The sequence below is a fragment of the Theropithecus gelada genome, chromosome 2, assembly GCF_003255815.1.
Source record: "Theropithecus gelada isolate Dixy chromosome 2, Tgel_1.0, whole genome shotgun sequence".
Taxonomy (NCBI): domain Eukaryota; kingdom Metazoa; phylum Chordata; class Mammalia; order Primates; family Cercopithecidae; genus Theropithecus; species Theropithecus gelada.
This window is the reverse complement of record NC_037669.1, coordinates 82,522,497-82,544,991: the sequence shown is the minus strand read 5'-3', so window position 1 is coordinate 82,544,991 and position 22,495 is coordinate 82,522,497. Positions and strand designations below refer to the sequence as shown.

General features: G+C 40.0%; 1 protein-coding gene across 1 annotated transcript in view; it reads right to left on the bottom strand.

The window, feature by feature from the left end:
* Positions 1 to 22,495, bottom strand: part of DENND6A (DENN domain containing 6A) — a 70,503-nt gene that overhangs the window by 8,166 nt on the left and 39,842 nt on the right. Inside the window, exons 10-14 of the mRNA XM_025377862.1 lie at positions 13,328 to 13,450; positions 12,668 to 12,763; positions 7,744 to 7,838; positions 677 to 742; positions 531 to 595 (exon numbers count right to left, since the gene is read on the bottom strand). Coding sequence (XP_025233647.1) covers positions 531 to 595; positions 677 to 742; positions 7,744 to 7,838; positions 12,668 to 12,763; positions 13,328 to 13,450 — 445 coding nt within the window. The remainder of the gene's footprint in view (positions 1 to 530; positions 596 to 676; positions 743 to 7,743; positions 7,839 to 12,667; positions 12,764 to 13,327; positions 13,451 to 22,495) is intronic.

The following is a 22,495-nucleotide window of genomic DNA, read 5'->3' as shown; positions in this document are numbered from 1 at the left end:
ATAACTCCCAAGTTTCTAGAAAGACTGACACTCAGGTATAGCTACAGTCCCAAATTCATGCCCATACTGTTGCTAGCTTAGTCTCCTGATTTTCATAAAACTTTGAGTCAAAAAAGATACCCCGGCAGGGTGTGGTGGCTGACACCTGTAATCCCAGGACTTTGGGAGACCGAGGTGGACATATCACTTAAGGCCAGGAGTTCAAGACCAGCCTGGCCAACATGGTGAAACCCTATCTCTACTAAAAATACAGAAATTAGCCAGGCATGATGGTGCACTCCTGTAATTCCGGCTGCTCAGGAGGCCGAGGCATGAGAATCACCTGAACCTGGGAGGTGGAGGTTACAGTGAGCTGAGATCACACCACTGCACTCCAACCTGGGTGACAGAGTAAGACTCCATCTCCCCACCCCCCCCAAAAAAAGGAAAGATCCTATTTCACATTAGTATACATAAAGGACATATTGCCTAAGTGGATATTACATACCTGAACAAGGAAATTTAAATTAATAATATGAGCAACTAATTACCTTCTGTAATTGTTTTATGATCTCTTCATCTCTATTTAAATATGGCTTATATGAAGTATAAACTCCTAAGAGCAAAGAAAAGAAGGTAAACAAAAAAACCCAAGTACCATACAAATATATATTTAAAAATCAGTAAAAGTCAATACCAGGTTTAGAATCCAGAGTCTTTAGATTCTTCAGTTTTTTCACTTTAGCCTGCTTAGGAATTTCACCTGCAGGAAGCAGCATAAAGATTTTTATAATTATTCTAATCATACATATTATAAAATTGGAACTTTATAATCTACTGTTTATTACTTAAGCATGTTATAATTAAAGCATTCTTAACATCAATTAATAAGTTAAGGGTTCATTCTTGGTATTTTAAAACTGGATTACAAGAATACTGGATTATTACAATAGTACAGAAACAATTCATGTAAATTATATAAAATGGATATTTTATCTTTCTTTTTTTTTTTTTTTTTTTTTTTTTGAGACGGAGTCTCGCTCTGTCACCTGGGCTGGAGTGCAGTGGCCGGATCTCAGCTCACTGCAAGCTCCGCCTCCCGGGTTCACGCCATTCTCCTGCCTCAGCCTCCCGAGTAGCTGGGACTACCGGCGCCCGCCACCTCGCCCGGCTAGTTTTTTTTGTATTTTTTAGTAGAGACGAGGTTTCACCATGTTAGCCAGGATGGTCTCGATCTCTTGACCTCGCGATCCGCCCGTCTCGGCCTCCCAAAGTGCTGGGATTACAGGCTTGAGCCACCGCGCCCGGCCATTATCTTTCATTAATATCTATCATTACTTAAATTTTTCCCTTTTTGTCACTCAACCTGTAATTTAAAATCTACATGCCAAATACATAAAACTGAAAATTTAGGTGCTGAAGAGGAATAAAATACCCTTTAAGTATAAATGGAATACAGAGTAATTCTTAAATGACTGTGCAGATGTAGTCTTCAAGGGTTTGTGTGTGGTTTTTTTTTTTTTTTTTTTTTGATGCCTCCTCAAATTCAGCTTTTCCATTACAGAAACTTACACTGCCAGCAAGTGGCAATGGTGTGTGCAGCAACCACAGGTCTGAGCCACAGATGGACAGGACTCCTGAGCAGACTGCTATGTTGAATAGCTTGTGTAGTATATGCAGGCCCTGGTCTTAGGGTCAAAGAAAGCTAACACCTAAACAACTCTTATAACGGGCAGAAAAATGCCTCAAGATACACACTTAAAAGTGTCGTGAACAAACCTAATTTCAAAGACTTTCTCCACCCTCCCTCTTCTCTGCACAAGGGCTAAAAGAACCTAAGAACTGAAACACAATCTAGAGATTATATTATTATAGAGATTATAATATAATTCAAGCCTCTAAATTCACAAAATACCTTTGTTTAAATAGTTACATAGATCAAACTGCTAATTGTGGTATATCTGGAGGTGGGATTTTAAGAACAAGGAACATTTTCCTTTGCAATCTTATATTGCTAAAAAATTTTAAGAGCATGTAGTATGATAAAACAGCTATTTCTATAAACTTTTTACTTTGAAATACAGTTGAACATTTAATAATGTGGGTTTAAACTGTGCATATTCACTTATACATGATTTTTTCTCCTCCTTCTGCCACCCCTGAGTCAGCAAGACCATTCCCTCCTCTTCCTCCTCAACCTACTCAATGCGAAGGTTATGAGGATGAAGACTTTTATGATGATCCACTTCCACTTAATGAATAGTCAGTATATATTTTATCTTCCTCATGACTTTCTTAGTAACATTTTATTTCCCCTAGCTTACTTTATTGTAAGGATACAGTATATAATACAAACAACATACAAAATGTGTGTTAATCAACTGTTTATGTTATTGCTAAGGCTCTGGTCAACAGTAGGCTGTTGGAAGTTAAGTTTTGGAGGAGTTAAAGGTATACACAGATTTTCTACTACATAGGAGGTTGGCATTTCTAATCCCTGTGTTGTTCAAGGGTTAACTGTAATTTCAATCTTGCAAAGAAGCTGCCAAGTAACACAGTCTATAAAGGAAAGAGTGAAAGAGATTAAAAAAATTAGTTTATACTCCAAATGTGTCAACTGCCCCAATAATAATTTTAAACAGATACTTGTTAAAAAAGCAGTATCATGGATACACAGACTTAATTTTTCATTGACTCAGTATATATTAAGTAAATATAAGATACTGGCAATACAGGAACAAAACAGCTAATTCCTCATATCAATGAGCCACAGTCTAACAGCAAAATATGACACAGAGAAATGATAATACAGAGGGAAAGGTGCTGGGACAGAATTATGAACAAGATACTATGAGACACAGAAGAGTGTCCTGGCCAAAGAGGAGTAAGAAAAGTATTTAGGATTCCTAAAGGAGGTAGCATTTAAGCGAACCTATAAGAGAGAGAAAAACTTGGCCAGGCATGGTGGCTCACGCCTGTAATCCGAGCACTTTGGGAGGCTGAGGCGGGTGGATCACCTGAGGTCAGGAGTTCGAGACCATCCTGGCCAACATGGGGAAACCCCATCTCCACTAAAAATACAAAAATTAGCCGGGCATGGTGGCAGGCACCTGTAGTCCCAGCTACTCGGGAGGCTGATGCAGGAGAATCACTTGAACCCAGGAGGCAGAGTTTGCAGTGAGCCGAGAGTGCACCACTGCACTCCAGCTTGGGTGGCAGAGCGAGACTCTGTCTCAAAAAAAAAAAAAAAGTTATCCATAGGAAGGAGAAAAGGCCTTTTGAGTAAAAAGTTAAATACAGAAGCATGAACATGCTGCTTAAAGAGTTGCAGATAATGGTAAGGACAGTAATAGCCACCATTTACTGAAGATGTCCTCCGTGCCAGTCTCTGGTCCAAGAACACTGCACAAATTATCACATTTAATCTTTACAATAAGAGTTTATTTATGATGCCCATTTCACAGATGAAGAAACTAAAGCATGGACAAAACTTGATATTCACCTGGTATGCACCAGAACCATCATTCATTCTGACTAATGAGTGCCCTATTAAGACAGGTTGTTAGCTCTGTCATAACTAGACACAGAGGAACATCTTGTCCAAGGATGTGGGTGCACTAAAACTAGGTATAATCCAGAAAAAGCAATTCCTTTATATCAGGAGGAATGATCCTTCTGCAAGGTTAACGCTAAATATATGTTTCTGGTAAAGTTTCAGGACACAGGAGAGCAAAATCTTAATTCTGCTGTGCCTTCCCTCTTGGTCCTAAAGAAGACGCTTTTTTCTATAATTTTACTGACCCTGCCAGATTTTTTTTTTCCTTGTAGAACTCACATCTATCTCAGGTTTCAAAGCCAGAATCCTGAGCAGGGCTGTGTTGCACAACTTGTACAGCATTTGCAGTGGGCCTGGCTGGTTTTTAACTTAACAAGCGGAAAAATACTCCAAGATATATACCACTCATAAATTAAAAGATATATGAGATTTCATGACTATGACACCAAATACTCAAGCAATACAAGGAAAAAATAAATAAGACTTAAAAAAAAAAAGAAGAAAACAAAAAAACGATAAATAAGACCATTAAATTATAAACTTCTGTGCACAGGCCAGGTGTGGTGGCTCACGCTTGTAACCCTAGCACTTTGGGAGGTTGAGGCGGGTGGATCATGAGGTCAGGAGTTCAACCAGCCTGGCCAAAATGGTGAAACTCTCTCTCTCTACTAAAAATACAAAAATTAGCTGAGTGTGGTGGCGCACACCTGTAATCCCAGCCACTGGGGAGGCTGAGACAGGAGAATCACTTGAACCCAGGAGGTGGAGGTTGCAGTGAGCCAAGACCGGGCCACGGCACTCCAGCCTAGAAGACAGAGCAAGACTCCATCTCAAAAAATAAATAAATAAGGTAAAATAAACCTCTGTGCATCAAAGGACACCATCAAGAGAACAAAAAGACAATACAAAATAGAACAAAAGATTCACAAAGCATGTATCTAATAAGGATTACTATTTAGAATATATAAAGAATTCTTATAACTAAAAAAAAAAAAAAAAAAAAAAAAAACCCCATTCAAACAATCCTATTAAAAGTGGGCAAAGGACTTGAATAGACATTTCTCCAAAGAAGATATATAAATGGCCAATAAATAGGCTGGGTGCGGTGGCTCACACCTGTAATTGCAGCACTTTGGGAGGCCAAGGCAGGTGGATCACCTGAGGTCAGGAGTTTGAGACCAGCCTGGCCAACATGGTGAAACTCTATCTCTATTAAAAATACAAAAATTAGCTGGGTGTGGTGGTGCATGCCTGTAATCCCAGCTACTCGGGGGGCTAAGGCAGGAGAATTGCTTGAACCTGGGAGACGGAGGTTGCAGTGAGCCAAGATCACGCCACTGCACTCCAGCCAGGCAACAGAGTGAGACTCCGTTTCATAAATAAATAAATAAAATAAATGGCCAATAAACAATGGAAAGATACTCAACATCACTGATCATGAGGGAAATGAAACTGAAACCCACAATAAAATACTAACTCATGCCCATTAGGATGGCTACTATCAAAAAAATGGAAACTAACAGGCCGGGTGTGGTGGCTTCCACCTGTAATCCCAACACTTTGGGAGGCCAAGGCAGGAGGACTGCTTGAGCACAGGAGTTCAGGACCAGCAACATTGCAAGATCCTGTCTCTACAGAAAAAATTAAAAATCAGCCAGGCGTGGTGGTGTACGCCTGTACTCCCAGCTACTGGGAAGGCTGAGGCAGAAGGATCACTTGGGCCCAGGAGTTCAAGGTTACAGTAAGCTATGATTGTGCCAATGCACTCCAGCCTGAGCAATAGCACAAGACCCTATCACAAAAAAAAATTTTTTTTAAAGGCAAAATAAATAGACATTTCACCAAAGATATATGAATGAAAGGAAGTAGATGAAAATGTGCTCACTATCACTAGACATTAGAGAAAAGCAAATTAAAATCACCATTTCAAATATTCTAGAATGGCCATGATGAAAATGACAACATCAAATGTTGGAAAAGATGTTACGAAATAGGAACCCTCACACATTGCTGGTAAGAATGTAAACTGATGGGCCACTTTGGCAAACAGTTTGGTGATTTCTTAAACAGATTTATCAACTCATGCTGCTCTACCAATGATTTTGTGCAAAAGTTCCTACCTACATCTAGCAGAGAGACTTCTTCCACTGGAAAGAGAAAACAATCAGCAGTCTACTACATTACAACTAATAGTCTAAATTAGTAGGCCCAAATCATGAAAATGTCAAGATTAAATTAAGATTTTAAAAAATTTCTCATATCGTCTCATATCCAAGACTCTAGCAACTGTTGTTCTCTGAACTATCATTAATACTCAGACAGAACAGTAACAGAATGGCAGGGGACCATGCCATTTACAGAGTACCATGCATCAGGCACTGTGTTTAATCCTCCTAGCAGACAAAAAATTTGAGACTTAAAAATGATATTTAGCCTATTAGCACACAGTTCTGATTGCCAAGGTGAAGCCCTTTGCTTTTTCCTCTATTTCATAAAGCTTCTAAAAATTTCAGTAACACTGAGTCCAGAATTTGTAAACAGTACTATTTAAAATGTTATCCTTGATTCTAACACTTCCATTTAGATATATGTATATATCAGAAGGAAAATCTTATAAAATCAGATTATTAAGTCATGTTTTAAATATATCTATGTATAACAAAAGGAACAAGATTTAAAAGTAGTGGCTGCTGGCCAGACGCAGTGGCTCAGCCTGTAATCCCAGCACTTTGGGAAGCCGGGGTGGTCGGATCGCTGGAGGTCTGGAGTTTGAGCCCAGCCTGGCCAACATGGTGAAACCTCGTCTCTACTAAAAATACAAAAATTAGCCAGGCGTGGTGGCGGGCACCTGTAATCCCAGCTACTCAGGAGGCTGAGGCAGGAGAATCTCCTGAACCCGTGAAGCAGAGGTTGCAGTGAGCCGAGATCACACCACTACACTCCAGCCTGGGCAGCAGAGTGAGACTCTGTTTTGAAAACAAAACAAAACAAAACAAAAAACTGTAATGGCCGAGAGTGGTGGGTCACACCTGTAATCCCAGCACGTTGGGAGGCCAAGGCGGGCAGATAACCTGAGGTCAGGAGTTTGAGACCAGCCTTGCCAACATAGCAAAACCCCGTCTCTACTAAAAATACAAAAATTAGCCAGGCATGGAGGTGGGTGCCTGTAATCCCAGCTACTTGGGAGGCTGAGGCAGGAGAAACACCTGAACCTGGGAGAGCTGAGATAGTGCCACTGTATTCCAGTCTGGGCAACAGAGTGAGACTCTGTCTCATAGATAAATAAATAAACATAGTACATTATAAAGTTATTAGAAAATAACTTTATAATCCCAACTATTTCAGTGGAAAATTCATGAATGTCCATTGTCATGTCAGAGAGAAGTCTTCCACTGGAAGGAGAAAATAGTCAGTAGTCCACTACATTACAATCAATAAAATAGTCTAAATTAGTATGCACAAACCATGAAAATAAATGTCAAAATTAAATTAAGATTTAAAAAATTTCTCGTATCTTCTCATACCCAAGATTCACGTCCTTAATTAATGTACCATTTAGTTGTCATCTAGATTAGCAAAACTTCCAACCTCAGAATTCATATACTTAAACATTTGTTAAACTCCTACCATGAACAAGGTACTGTATGTCTTTTCCATATGAAAAGACACTGTGAACCACCCCCTAAATCAATAACCTGTGTTACAGGGACATATACTTGTTTTGAGGCCTAGCTGAGTATTTTGCAACAAGTCGGGAATAATTCTAGTTTTCTATAAGGTTTTACTCAAGCAGTATTGCAAAGTTCTGTTTTATTGGACTTCCATATATATAGAAAGTTCTGTTTTATTGGGCTTTTAAATATATATATATTTTTTTACAGATTTAAATATATATTTAAATATATTATTATATAATATTTAATATATATATATAAAGCTAACATTTTTGAGACTTCATTTTACTATAATTCATTCAACGTCTGTAACACTATAAGTATACTTTTTGGTAGGAGGATATGACAGATCATACATATTATAAGAACCTGCGTATTTCAGTTGGAAATTAGCAGGAAATTATACTCTTCTCCAAAGGCCTTGAAGAAAGCTGCCATCAACATAAAAAGTAATCAAGGATGAAAAGAAAGGAAGAAAGAAACCTGTTCAGCAACACTGCACACTAAAAACAGAACACCAAGTTTATACTTTACCTGTAGGTTTGAGGTCTCCTATTCGAATGATGTGTGGCCAGTGCTGGAGTGTCTTAGCAAAAAAAGGGTTGGTTACTCCTAATATAACTGAGGGCCTATATAAAACAAAACAAAATTAAAAAGGTGAGAAAAAGATGAATGTTAAATCAGTGAAGAATAGCTTACATTTTCTTTTCAATGAACAATACACAGATTGCTTTTTCCTTTATTCAAACATTACATATCAACTACACGGCCAGGCAACATGTTTTACGCTAGGCATATAAAGATGAAAGGACATGATCCTTCCAACAGCACACACAGGAAGAAGGGTATACACACCCAGTTATGATGCCTAAATTAGAAGACAGTGAAGGTGGTTTAAAATGCACAACATCGGCCGAGCGCGGTGACTCACGCCTATAATCCCAGCACTTTCAGAGGCCGAGGTGGGTGGATCATGAGGTCAGGAGTTTGAGACTAGTCTGGCCAACATGATGAAACCCCATCTCTACTAAAAATACAAAAATTAGCTGCGTGTGGTGGTGCATGCCTGTAATCCCAGCTACTCAGGAGGCTGAGGCAGAAGAATCGCTTGAAACCAGGAGGTGGAGGTTGCAGTGAGCCAAGATTGCACCACTGCACTCCAGCCTGGGCAACAGAGTGAGACTCTCTGTCTCAAAAAAAAAAAAAAAGGACAATAATCAGAAAGGAGAACCTATGTCTACGAGGGGATTAAAGGACAGCCTCACCAAAGAGATAATATTTACAGGAAGCATGAAAGATGAGTAGGTGTTTTTTGCCAAGTGGATGAGAGAAGGAAGAGTGATGCAGAACAAACTATGTGCAAAGCAATGAAGTGACATTATGGCCTGTCTGTAGAACCACACAGAGTTCAGCATTCCTGGAGCAAAAGCAGAAAGGATGAATAGTCAGAAATGAGAATATTGTTGCCCAATCATTAGTACCATGTTAGCATGCTAAGAAGTTTAGATGTTATCTTACAGGCAAAGGGAAACTACTAGATAACCAAGTGGAGGAATGTTGCATGAAAGAAAAAGTGCTTATTAGAAAGATCACTCGGCCGGGTGCAGTGGCTCACGCCTGTAATCCCAGCCCTTTGGGAGGCCGAGGCGGGCGGATCACCTGATGTCAGAAGTTTGAGACCAACGTGGCCAACACGGTGAAACCCCATCTCTACTAAAAATACAAAAATTAGCCAGGCGTGGTGGCAGGCGCCTGTAATCTCAGCTACTGGGGAGGCTGAGGCAGAAGAATCACTTGAACCCAGGAGGCAGAGGTTGCAGTGAGCTGAGATCGCACCATTGCACTCCAACTTGGGGGACAAGAGTGACACTTTGTCTCCAAAAAAAAAAAGGAAGATCACTCTGGAAGAAATTTGGAAGTTACCTTATGAGGAGAGAAGGGGTTGAAGGAAAAGCAAATTTGGATATGCAAAACATGAGACACAGTAAGACTGGAAAGGGAGCTACAGAAAGAAGATAAGAAATGTAATCAGAGATATTTTAGGATATCAAATTGACAGAATTTGGTAAAATTTAATGTGGGGCATGTTACAAAGGAGAAATTTATGACAATTAAGGTTTTGAGGACTAAGTGAAAACTAATGCCATCCATGAAAAGAAAGAAGAGGTATGAGATTAGGGGAGAAAAGAGGGAGACAAAAATAATTCAGTTTGCACGTGTTTAGTTTCAGATGCCATTAAGACCTCTATCTTCTATGGGGCAATGTGCTTAAAACATCCCCTCTCCCCCCGCAACACACACACATGCCTGGTTATATAGGTCTGAACCTCACAGAGATATTGGCTAGAAAGATACATTTCAGTCATTAGCATGGGGTATTAACAGAAGCCATGGGTACAGATAAGATTGTACAGAAAGGGCCAGGCACGGTGGCTCACACCTGTAATCCCAGCACTTTGGGAAGCTAAGGCAGGTGGATCACTTGAGATCAGGAGTTCGAGACCGGTCTGGCCAACATGGTGAAACCCCATCTCTACTAAAAATACAAAAATTAGCTGGGTGTGGTGGTGTATGCCTATAATCCCAGCTACTTGGGAGGCTGAGGCAGGAGAATCACTTGAACCCAGGAGATGAAGGTTGCAGTGACCCAAGGTCATGCCACTGCACTCCAGCCTAGGCAACAGTGTGAGACTGTCTCAAAAAAAAAAAAAGATTGTACAGAAATAATTATCAGTCTGGGCTGGGTGTGGTGGCTCATGTCTGTAATTCTAACACTTTGGGAGTCCAAGGTGGGCAGATCACAAGGTCAGGAGTTCGAGACCAGTCTGGCCAATACAGTGAAACCCTGTCTCTACTAAAAATACAAAAAATTAGACAGTGTGCACCTGTAATCCCAGCTACTTGGGAGGCTAAGGCAGGAGAAACACGTGAACCTGGGAGGCAGAGATTGCAGTAAGCCAAGATGATGCCATTGCACTCCCTCCTGGGCGACAGTGCCAGACTCCGTCTCAAAAGAAAAAAAAAACTATCAGTCTGAAATCAGAACCCAGAAGACAATACCTAGCGAACACCAACATTTAAGGGATTCGTAGAGAAAAGAAGTCTGCAAAGGAGATTGGGATGCACCACAAGATTGCCCAGGAGAGAATGGTATTAGAGACTCAAAAAAAATTTTTGGGGGGGACAGGGTCTCACTCTGTCCCCCAGGCTGTTCCAGTGGCACAATCTGAGTTCACTGCAACCTCTGCCTCCTAGGCTCAAGCCATCCTCCCACCTCAGCCTCATGAGTAGCTGGGACTACAGACGCATGCCACCACATCCAGCTAATTTTTGTGTTTTTTGTTTTGTTTTGTTTTGTTTTTGTGGAGACAAGGTTTTGCCATGTTGCCCAGGCTGGTCTCTAACTCCTGGGCTTATGTGATCTGCCCGCCTCAGCCTCCCAAAGTGCTGGGATTAGAGGCATGAGCCATCATGACTGGCTGGTGATTAAAATATTTGTAAGGTTAAAAGTGTAAATGTTACAAGAAAGAAGAGGTGGCACACCAGCCTTGGCAATGGGGAGGGGGAAGGGAGGGGGAGGAGGGGAAGGGGAAGGCGAGGGGAGAAGAAAGAAGGAAAGAGAGAGAGAGAGAGAAAGAAAAAGAAAGAAAAAGAAAGGAAGGAAGGAAGGAAGGAAGGAAGGAAGGAAGGAAGGAAGGAAGGAAGGAAGGAAGGAAGGAAGGAAGGGAAAAGAAAGAGAGGAAGGGAGGAAGGGAAGAAGGAAGGAACGGAAGGAAGGAATGGAAGGAAGGAAGGAAGAAAGGGAAGGAAGGGAAGGGAGGGAGGGAAGAAAGGGAGGGAAGGGAAGGGAGGGAGGGAAGGAAGGGAAGGAAGAAAGGGAAGGAACAGAAGGGAGGGAGGGAAGGAAGGGAGGGAAGGAAGGGAGGGAAGGAAGGGAAGGAAGGAAGGAATGAGGGAAGGAAGGGAGAGAACAGAAGGGAGGGAGGGAAGGAAGGGAGGGAAGGAAGGAATGAGGGAAGGAAGGGAGGGAACAGAAGGGAGGGAGGGAAGGAAGGGAAGGAAGGAAGGAAAGAAGGGAAGGAAGGAAGGGAGGGAAGGAAGGGAGGGAGGGAAGGAAGGGAGGGAAGGAAGGAAGGGAGGGAAGGAAGGAAGGGAGGGAAGGGAATGGAGGGAAGGGAAGGAAGGAAGAAAGGAAGGAAGGAAGGAAGGGAGGGAAGGAAGGAAGGGAGGGAAGGGAACGGAGGGAAGGGAAGGAAGGAAGGAAGAAAGGAAGGAAGGAAGGGAGGGAAGGAAGGGAGGGAAGGAAGGAAGGGAGGGAAGGGAACAGAGGGAAGGGAAGAAAGGAAGGAAGAAAGGAAGGAAGGAAGGAAGAGAAGGAAGGAAGGGAGGGAGGGAAGGAAGGGAGGGAGGGAGGGAGGGAAGGGAGGGAGGGAGGGAAGGAAGGGAGGGAGGGATGAAGGGAGGGAGAGAAGGGAGGGAAAGGAGAGAAGGAAGGGAGGGAGGGAAGGAAAGGAGGGGAGGGAGGGAGGGAGGGAGGAAAGGAAGGAAGGAAAGGAAGGAAGGAAAGAGAGAGAGAGAGGAAGAAAGAAAGAAAGAGAAAAAACAGGGCAATGATATGCCTACTGGGTCAAACAGTGAGAAGGGTCTTGATTATTTGGCAAAAACAAATTCAGTAAATACGAAGAAGTCAATCTGCAGTTGACTAGAAGCAACCAGAAAATCAAGAAGTGGAGATAGTACATGCAGATTGTTGTTGCTTTAGAAATCTAGCTGTAAAAAGAAGGTGAGCGATAGAGCAGGAGCTACAAGGGAAAGGGTAAGATTATTTTTTCTTTTTACAGACTGGAAAGATTTTTCATAAAAAAGTAGAATTGAAAGTACAACCCAGCGGCTATTAATGACAATATAGCTTCCATTAATAAATAAAATCACTTGGGTCAGGCGCGGTGGCTCACACCTGTAATCCCAGCACTTTGGGAGGCTGAGGTGGGTGGATCACGAGGTCAGGAATTCAACACCAGCCTGGTCAACATGGTGAAACCCCGTTTCTACTAAAAATACAAAAATTAGCTGGGCGTGGTGGCACGTGCCTGTAATCCCAGCTACTCAGGAGGCTGAGGCAGGAGAATTGCTTGAACCTGGGAGGCAGAGGTTGTAGTCAGCCGAGATCATGCCACTGCACTCCAGCCTGGGTGACAGAGCAAACCTCGGTCTCAAAAATAAATAAATAAAAATAAATAAATAAATAAATAAATAAATAAATAAAATTACTCAAATAAGGTACTCTTAAAATCTAAAATTATTTATAGATTTCTTAAAATCTATAAAATCTAAAACTTCTCAAACTTTCCTTTTATAAGATCATTCTGCCTATAAGCTTTTATTACCAAAAATAATTCTACATAATTGTGGTTATAAAGGTAATACCTGGTCAATATAAGTTATTCTGTTTACTTACGGAGCTTGAGTACGGGTAGTATATTCTTTGAATTCACTATCATGAATAGTGAAATAAGGTCGGAAATCACTGAAGTACTTTAATGGAGAAATACAGCTGTGGAGCAGGAAGAACATGTAAAATAAAGGACACAGAAATTAAAAATCCTAATCTGTAACTAGAAAACATCTACACAAACAGTATACACACAAAGGGATACTTTGTTTATTTTAAAAAATGGTAAACTCATTTCACAGAATTAGAAAGACAGATATATATAATGTGAAATGGCATACTGAAAGAACACACTGGGTTTGGGGCAGAAGATGGGATGAAATTCTGGCTCTACCATTCACTAGCTATGTGCCTTTGACTCTACACTGATCATTCAAACAAGTAATATTTATCAAGGATTAACTTCATGTAATGAATCAATGTGCCTGTCACTCAGAACAACAAAGGCATGGTTCCAGCCCTCACGGAGCCTGATTCAATTTTCTCATCCATAAAATGGTGCTATAATAAGTATTACCTTCTGATAGGGTTGTTGCATGGATCAATGCAATAATGGGTGGGGAAACATACGACAGGTGGGAAGTGCTGCAAATATCACCAAGAGGTTCAGTACTGCAGCATCAAAAAAAAAAAAAAAAGTCAGAAATAGTAACTAAATATACTCACTTAACAAGTGCCAATACAGTCTCTGATGATTCCGATGGTGATGGCGCCATAACCACAAGGGGCTCCCCCAACAGCACCAGCTCCCAGAGCATCTGACTATGAAGGAAAACTGGGCAGAAACATCTGAAAGGTGATGCACGGTAGAAATATTTTTTAATGTAGCCAATCCTGTTTTTAAAATTCCTACATAATCTTTCTAAAAACTCCACAATGATATAAATTCTTCTGCTATTTGTATCTTGATCTGATACACAAATTCATTTAGAATATGGTGATGTATAGAGACGTAAGTCCCTTTTATCCACATAAAAATGTCTATCAATTTGACTCATTCTAATTTTTACAAAATTAAATGTAATATACTGACACACAGAATAACTGACAATAAAAGCATATAATTCTTAAATTGTTGTACCATATGATAGATCTATTTTATCAATATTGCTTTGATACATTTGAATTTCAATCCTAAATATTTTTAAGGAAACAAGAAAAATTAATTTTCCAAGGGCACTTATTGGATACACTTAATTTAAAACCCAATACTTTTGACATTAAAGAATGATGACAGATCACAAGGGGGAGTGCTAATCCTGAACAAGAGCGAACCTCCTGGGCAGATACTCTCTCTACGGAAATGTTGAGTATTTTTACAGCAGCCCTGGAATTGGGTGGAGGCCTGTTGGGACACAACTCCACTAGTATGTTACTAAGCCTAAGACACTTGGTAACTTTCACTTATTTAGGAATTTCCTCCTGGCTTGGTAAAAATTTTTCCTACTAGATTAGGGGGGAGAATCTTATCTATTTATGAAAATCATAACCAATCCACTCGGTTGAAAAGACACACATGCAAATAAAAAGAAAAGAAAAATCAAACAACAATTAAGTGCAAAAACATGCAACAAATCATGAGATGGAAATTAGGGGAGTTAATTTTAACTATTCAAAAACAAGACAAGTGCCACAAAAGAAACAAACAACAACAACAAAAAAAACAGCTCATGGGTAAGGCAAAGGAGCTCTTCCTCTTCCCTTCCTAAACAACTCAGTCCTAAAGCAGAACATGGTAGGTATCTCTGCCACGAGGGAAAGAGAGCCGTATTGACCAGGGAGGCATGTCAGAGCTTATGTAAGGTAAGGTGGACATCTACATGCAGATGGTGGCCTACTGTGGAGCTGCTGGAGCCCAAATGTGGTGAGGAACGTATACATGTGTGGGGATTATTTGGTTTGAGTTCACAGAGCCCAGGAAGCACAGAGGGGTAGCCTGATGTGTAGTATCAAAGACAGAATGAGTTGAGGAGGTTGTCACAATGTGGGACCAACTGGCACAAGGTTTCAGAGCAGAGGAACGAGGGTATCTCCAAGGAGAAGTACCCTGGAGTGGGTAAGCACACAAGCAGGGTAAGGAGGGCATTCATGTGAGGCTCGACCTAGTGTCGAGAGTCAGAGCCCAAAAAGGGGAAGATGGCACCCACTTGGAGATGTGGTCTAGTGGGACAGAATAACCTGAATGAGACAGGAGGGTATCCATGGAGGTGCGGGTAGAGTCAATCCAACAAGGAGAATTAGAGAGTGAGCAGGGTAAGGAGGGTATCCATGCAGAAGGGAAGCCAGGTGCAGAATGGCAGGGCCCAAGGGGGATGAGAAAACTATTAGCATGGGGGACAAAGTTGCAGCAGAGTCCTACCCCGAACAATCAGACAAGAGAAAGAAATAAAGAGCATGCAAATTGGTAATAAGGAAGTTAAAGTGTCACTGTTTGCTGATATCATATACCTAGAAAATCCTAAAAACTCACCCAAAAAGCTCCTAGAACTGGTAAATGAATTCAGCAAAGTTTCCAAATACAAAATTAATGTACACAAATCAGTAGCTCTCCTATACACCAACAGCAACCAAGCTGAGAATCACATCAACCCCTTTTATAATAGCTGCAATAAATAAAATAAAATACTTAGTAATACACTTACCCAAGGAGGTGAAAGACCTCTACAAGGAAAATGACAAAACACTGCTGAAAAAAATCACAGATGACATAAACGAATGGAAACACATCCTATACTCATGGATGGATAGAGTCAATATTGTGAAAATGACCATACCGCCAAAAGCAATCTACAAATTCAATGCAATTCCCATCAAAATACCACCATCATTCTTCACAGAACTAGAAAAAACAATCCTAAAATTCATATGGAACCAAAAAAGAGCCTGCATAGCCAAAGTAAAACTAAGCAAAAAGAACAAATCTGGAAGCAATATATTATCTGCCTTCAAACTATACTGTAAAGCCATAGTCACCAAAACAGCATGGTACTGGTATAAAAATAGGCATATAGACCAATGGAACAGAACAGACAACCCAGAAACAAAGCCAAATGCTTACAGTTAACTGATCTTCAACAAAGCAAACAAAAACATAAAGTGGGGAAGGGGCACCCTATTTAACAAATGGTGCTGAGATAATTGGCAAGCCACATGTAGAAGAATGAAACTGGATCCTCATCTCTCATCCTTTACAAAAATCAACTCAAGATTAATCAAAGACTTAAATCTAAGACCTGAAATCATAAAAATTCTAGAAGATAACATTGGAAAAAATCCATCTAGGCATTAGCTTAGGCAAAGACTTCATGACCAAGAACTCAAAAGCAAATGCTACAAAAACAAGGATAAATAGATGGGACTTATTTTGCTTCTGTACAGCAAAAGAAATAATCAGCAGAGTAAACAGACAACTCACAGAATAGGAGAAAATCTTCACAATCTATACATCCAAACAAAGGACAAATATCTAGAATCTATAAGGAACTTAAATCAGCAAGAACAAAACAAACAATCCCATCAAAAAGTGGGCTAAGGACATGAATAGACAATTCTCAAAAGAAGATATACAAATTGCCAACAAACATTAAAAATGCTTAACATCACTAATTATCAGGGAAATGCAAATCAAACCCACAATACTCTAGTACCTCACTCCTGCAAGAATGGCCACAATAAAAATAAAAATAAAAATAAATAAATGCTGGTGTGGATGTGGTGAAAAGGGAATACTTTTACACTGTTGGTAGGAACATAAACTAGTACAACCACTATCGAAAACAGTATGAAGATTCCTTAAAGAATTAAAATAGATCTACCATTTGATCTAGCAATCCCACTACTGGGTATCTACCCAGAGGAAAAGAAGTCATTAAAAAAAAAAAAAAAAGATACTTGCACATGCATGTTTATAGCAGCACAATTCACAACTGCAAAAATATGGAACAAGCCCAAATGCCCATCAATCAATGAGAGGATAAAGAAAATGTTATATATATATATATAGTTGTGTGTGTGTGTATATATAGATACATACACACCCCATGGAATACTACTCAGCCATAAAAAGGAATGAAATAATGGCATTCACAGTAACCTAGATGGAATTGGAGACCATTATTCTAAAGTAACTTAGGAATGGAAAACCAAACATCATATGTTCTCACTCAAAAGTGGGAGCTATGCTATGAGGATGCAAAGACATAAGAATGATACAATGAACTTTGGGACTTCAGTGGGGAAAGGGAGGGAGGGGGTGAGGGATAAAAAGACTACAGATTGGGTACAGTGTACATTCCTCATGTGATGGGTACATCAAAATCTCAGAAATAATCACTAAAGAACTTATTTATGCAACCAAACACCACCTATTCCCCAAAAACCTTTTGAAATAAACAAACAAAAAACTTAAAAAAAAAGTTGCAGAAGAGATGGGGCATTGATTACCAACAGGGGTATTGATTAAATCAGTAAATAAAGAATAATTTAATATAATATATATGATGTGTATATATACATGCATCTACATATACATATATACACACACACACATACATACATGCATACACACACACACATCCTAGCTTTGTCCACTTGAGAGGGTCTAAAAGCAATGATATCTCAATATCAATAAGCACACCAAGTGCCCAGATCTTGTCTTCTAAATCCTATTCTCTGCTAAAAAGAACCAAGGCTTTTTAGAGAAATGGCTGATTCTAGAGCTAGGGAAGAGAAAATACGAGATAATCTGGAACCCAAGAGAATAAAAAACATGTCCACACAAAGACCTATACACAAATGTTGACAGCAGCATTATTCATAATAACCAAAAGTGTAAACCATCCAAGTCTCCATCAAAAGGTAAATGGATAGACAAAATGTAGCATATCCACAGGGAATTTTTTTTTTTTTTTTTTTTTCGAAATGGAGCTTTGCTCTTGTTGCCCAGGCAGGAGTGCAATGGCATGATCTTGGCTCACCAAAACCTCCACCTCCCAGGTTCAAGCGATTCTCATGCCTCAGCATCCCGAGTAGCTGGGATTACAGGCATGTGCCACCACACCCGGCTAGTTTTGTATTTTTAGTTGAGATGGGGTTTCTCTATGCCAGTCAGACTGGTCTCGAACTCGCAACCTCAGGTAATCTGACCGCCTTGGCCTCCCAAAGTGCTGGGATTACAGGCATGAGCCACTACGCCTGGCCCATCCACATGGAATATTATTCAGCCATTTAAAAAATGAAGTACAGACACTCCCCATGTTACAACGGTTCAACTTACAATTTTTAACTTTATGATGTTGCAATTCAGTATGCATTCAGTACACTCCTCAACATATGACAACTTACCTCCGGATAAGCCCATTGTAAACTGAAAATATCAAAAACGCACTTTGAACTTATAATTTTCAAACTTACAATGGGTTTAACAAGACATAACCCCCTTGTAAGTCTAGGAGCATCTGTACTGATTCATGATACTGCACAGATGAACCTTATAAACATTATTCTGGGTGAAGGAAGACAGACACAAAAGGTCACATTTTGTATGATTCTAGTTAAATGTAATGTCCAAAATAGGCAAGAGACAGAAAGTAAGTTAGTAATGGCAAGAGGTTGGGAAGAAGAGGGAATGGGAACTGCTAATAGGTACAGTGTTATATTTTGAAGTGATGAAAATGTTCTGGAATTAGCATTGATGGTTGCACAACTTTGTGAATATATTAAAACACTAGTGAATTGTACTTTAAAAGGTTGAATATTGTATGGTATGATAATTACAACCCAGTTTATTTAATTACCAAAAAAAAAAGATAAATCTGGAGTATCTTACACCAGAAAGCAAGAAAGTGTTCAAAGAATGACAGAGATATGGCAAAAGAACATAGAAGCCAGCCTGTAGTAAGTTCTCCCTGGCTAAACAGGGACAATTTGAATATCAAAATAGGTAATAATGGATTAGAATCCATTGAATAAAACAAGAAATCAGAGTCCAAATAGACATATAAAAATAGTGTGGTGATTTAAAATATGTCCAGGCTGTGCATGGTGGCTCACTCCTGTAACCCCAACACCTAGGTGGGAGGATCACTTGAGGCAGGAGTTCAAGGCCAGCCTGGGTAACATAGGAAGATACCTCTCTACAAAAATAATGATAAAAAATAAAATAAAATAAATAAATAACATCTGTCCACAAATTCTTTGACACTCCTTTCAAAACATGGAGCCTAATTCTCCTGTTCTTGAGTGTGGACCAGATTAGTGGTTTGATTGTAATGAACAGAATATGGTAGAAATGACAATGTACAACTTTGAAGGCTAGGTCATATAGGACACTGTGGCTTCAGCCTTCTCTCAGTACTTGCTCTGGGAAAAGTTAGCTGCCATGTTGTGAGAACATTAGGCAGCCCTATGGAGAAGTCCATAAGGCTAGGGCTGAGACCTCCTAACAACAGCCACAGAGAACTGCGATCTCCAGTCAACAGCTGTGTGAGTAAGCCCTGTAGGGAAGCAGACTCTCCAGACTCCTATGTCCAGCTGACTGAAACCACAGATAACATCTTGACTGCAACCACATAAAAAACTCTGAGCGCCAGAACGACCCACCTAAGCGGCTCCCAGATTTCCAACCCTCAGAAACTGTGTGAAATAATGTTTGCTCTTCTAAGCCTAAGTATTGGGATAATTTGTTACACATCAATAAGTAACATACATAATTTCAAATATCTTCCCCAAAAATACCCAGTTACAAAAGGAAAAACAATTAACTTATTAGTGGAGAAGCTTGGAGGATACCACATTAATCAAGTGATCAAACTGAACATTACCAAAAACAAGGCAAGCTCAACTTATGTGCCACCTCCTGACAGATGCAGAGCCTCAATCTAATCATGAGTAAATACCAGACAATCCTAAACTGAGGAGTTTCTGCAAAATAACCATCCTGTAATCTGTAAGAATATCAGGATCATGAAAGTCAGAAACTAAAGAACTATTCTAGACTGAAGATGACTAATGAGATGTGACAGTTACATGCAACAGATTATTCTCAGTTTAACTAGACATTATTGTAATAACTGGTAACATTTGAACTGGTCTTAGTATTAGATGATATTAACTTATCAATGTTGATTTTACAATTTTGATGGTTGCATTGTATACTCGTTTGTAGGAAATAGAATCTAAAGTATTAAGGGATGACAGGGCACCAAGTCTCCAGCTTACTACCAAATGGTTCAAGAAGAAAGTCTTCTGTATTGTACTTGCCACTTTTCTGTTGGTTTGTAAAAATAAGCAAAGGAAAAATGAAAAAGTCCTACATGAAAACATCTGACCAACTTTAATAATGGGATTCCTTTAAGGCACCAAGTTGCAAATTATTGTCTTTCAAGTATATTAATATATTATTAACAAAGGGCACAAATAGAAGATAGGAAGTATAGTTACAAGATAAATCACTCTTTGAAAGCTTTGTATTATACTGATAATATGTTATCAAAGTCGTTTTTTGGGGTGAGAGGTTAAGTTTTTAATATTCAGGAAAGGCAACTTGTCTCGAACTAAAAAACTATTAGTAGTAGGCTGGGTGCAGTGGCTCACGCCTGTAATCCCAGCACTTCGGGAGGCTGAGGCGGGCAGATCACGAGATCAGGAGATCGAGACCATCCTGGCTAACAATGGTGAAACCCCGTCTCTACTAAAAACACAAAAAATTAGCCGGATTTGGTGGCACAAGCCTGTAGTCCCAGCTACTTGGGAGGCTGAGGCAGGAGAATTGCTTGAACCCAGGAGGCGGAGGTTGCAATGAGCTGAGATCGCACCACTGCACTCCAGCCTGGGTGACAGAGCGAGACTGTCTCAAAAAAAAACAGTAGTGTGCATCAAATTAACTGCAGTATAGGATTACTGAAATGAAGGTCTGTAAGGAAATCACTGGTTCTTTTTTTTTTTAGTATCACATTTATATTCCCGTTCTGGAGTACCATGCCTTTATGCTAAGCTCCTCCCACCAAAACAGCCATGCCTTGGGAAAATAATTAGAAATTCACTTCTTTTTTTTTTGAGATGGAGTCTCACTGTGTCGCCCAGGCTGGAGTGCAGTGGCACGATCTCAGCTCACTGCAACCTCCGCTTCCCGGGTTCAAACGATTCTCCTGCCTCAGCCTCCTGAGTAGCTGAGATTACAGGTGCCCACCACCATGCCCAGCTAGTTTTTGTATTTTTAGTAGAGACAGGGTTTCACCATGTTGGTCAGGCTGGTCTCAAAATCCTGACCTCATGATCCACCCGCCTCAGCCTCCCAAAGTGCTGGGATTACAGGCTTGAGCCACCACATCTGGCGGGAAACAAGAACTTAAAAACAACAAACTAACTTGCCCCACTCTTAAACCAATATTATGTAATTCACATCCAGGAGACGAGACACGTGCTAATCAAAGGTGTTAGTGATGGAGGTAATTAACTAGGGGTTGAGCATCCCTAATGTGAAAATCTACATTCCAAAATGTTCCCAAATCCAAAAGGTTTTGAGCATTGACATGATGCAACAAGTGGAAAATTCCACACATGACCTCGAGATGAGTCAAAGTCAAAATGCAATCAAAATTTAGTTTCGTGCACAAAATCATTAAAAATATATTTTTTTAATTACGTTCAGGCTATGTGTATAATGTGTATATGAAGCACAAGTGACCCTTGTGTTTAGACTGGGGCCCGTCCCCAAGATATCTCATTATGTATATGAAAAAATCCCCAAATGCAAAAAAGTCCAAAATCCGAAACACTTCTGATTCTGAGCATTTCAGATATGGGATATGCAAGATGTACCACAAAAGCTAAGATAATCAGTGACAAACAATAAAGCCTAAGACTCATACCCGAAAGTTCAAAAGAAAAATTGTCTGATAATTGAACTCCATATTAATTTATGCCAATTCCGCAAACAAATTATTCCCTCATGAGTCAAGTATCAAAACGAGAAATAGTACACATTCTTCTTTGTATATTTTTCCTGTAATATTTATTCATTTATTTGGGGGACACTCCCTCTTTTCAACCTAACAATGTTATAACATGTAATTTTTAAGAAAATTAATTTGTTTTAAAAGTCACATTTATAATTTTTTTTTTTTTTTTCTGAGACAGAGTCTCGCTCTGTCACCCAGGCTGGAGTGCAGTGGCCGGATCTCAGCTCACTACAAGCTCTGCCTCCCAGGTTTACGCCATTCTCCTGCCTCAGCCTCCCAAATAGCTGGGACTACAGGCGCCCGCCACCTCACCCGGCTAGTTTTTTGTATTTTTAGTAGAGACGGGGTTTCACCGTGTTAGCCAGGCTGGTCTCGATCTCCTGACCTCGTGATCCACCCGTCTCGGCCTCCCAAAGTGCTGGGGTTACAGGCTTGAGCCACCGTGCCCGGCCCACATTTATAATTTATATGCAGTAAAATTTACCCTTATCAAAGATCTAGAATAGTTCCATCACCTCACAAAATCCCTGCAGCCCTTATGTAGATTTCCTCCCCCAGCACCAGGTAACCACTGATCTGATTTCTGTCCCTATATTTTTGTCTTTTCCAGAACATCATATAAACGGAATCATTCAGTAAGTATCTTTAAATATCTGGAAACTTTCACTTAGCATAATGCTTTTGGAAGTCTTTCATATTATTGCATATATCAACTGTTGCTTCTTTTTTTTAATGCTGAATAGTATTCTATGTGCATTCAAGTATTGCATTTTGTTTGTCCATTTACCATTGATGGATACTTCGGTTATATATAGTTTTATACTGTTATGAATAAAGCTACTATGTAGACATTTGCATACAGGTCTTCATGTAG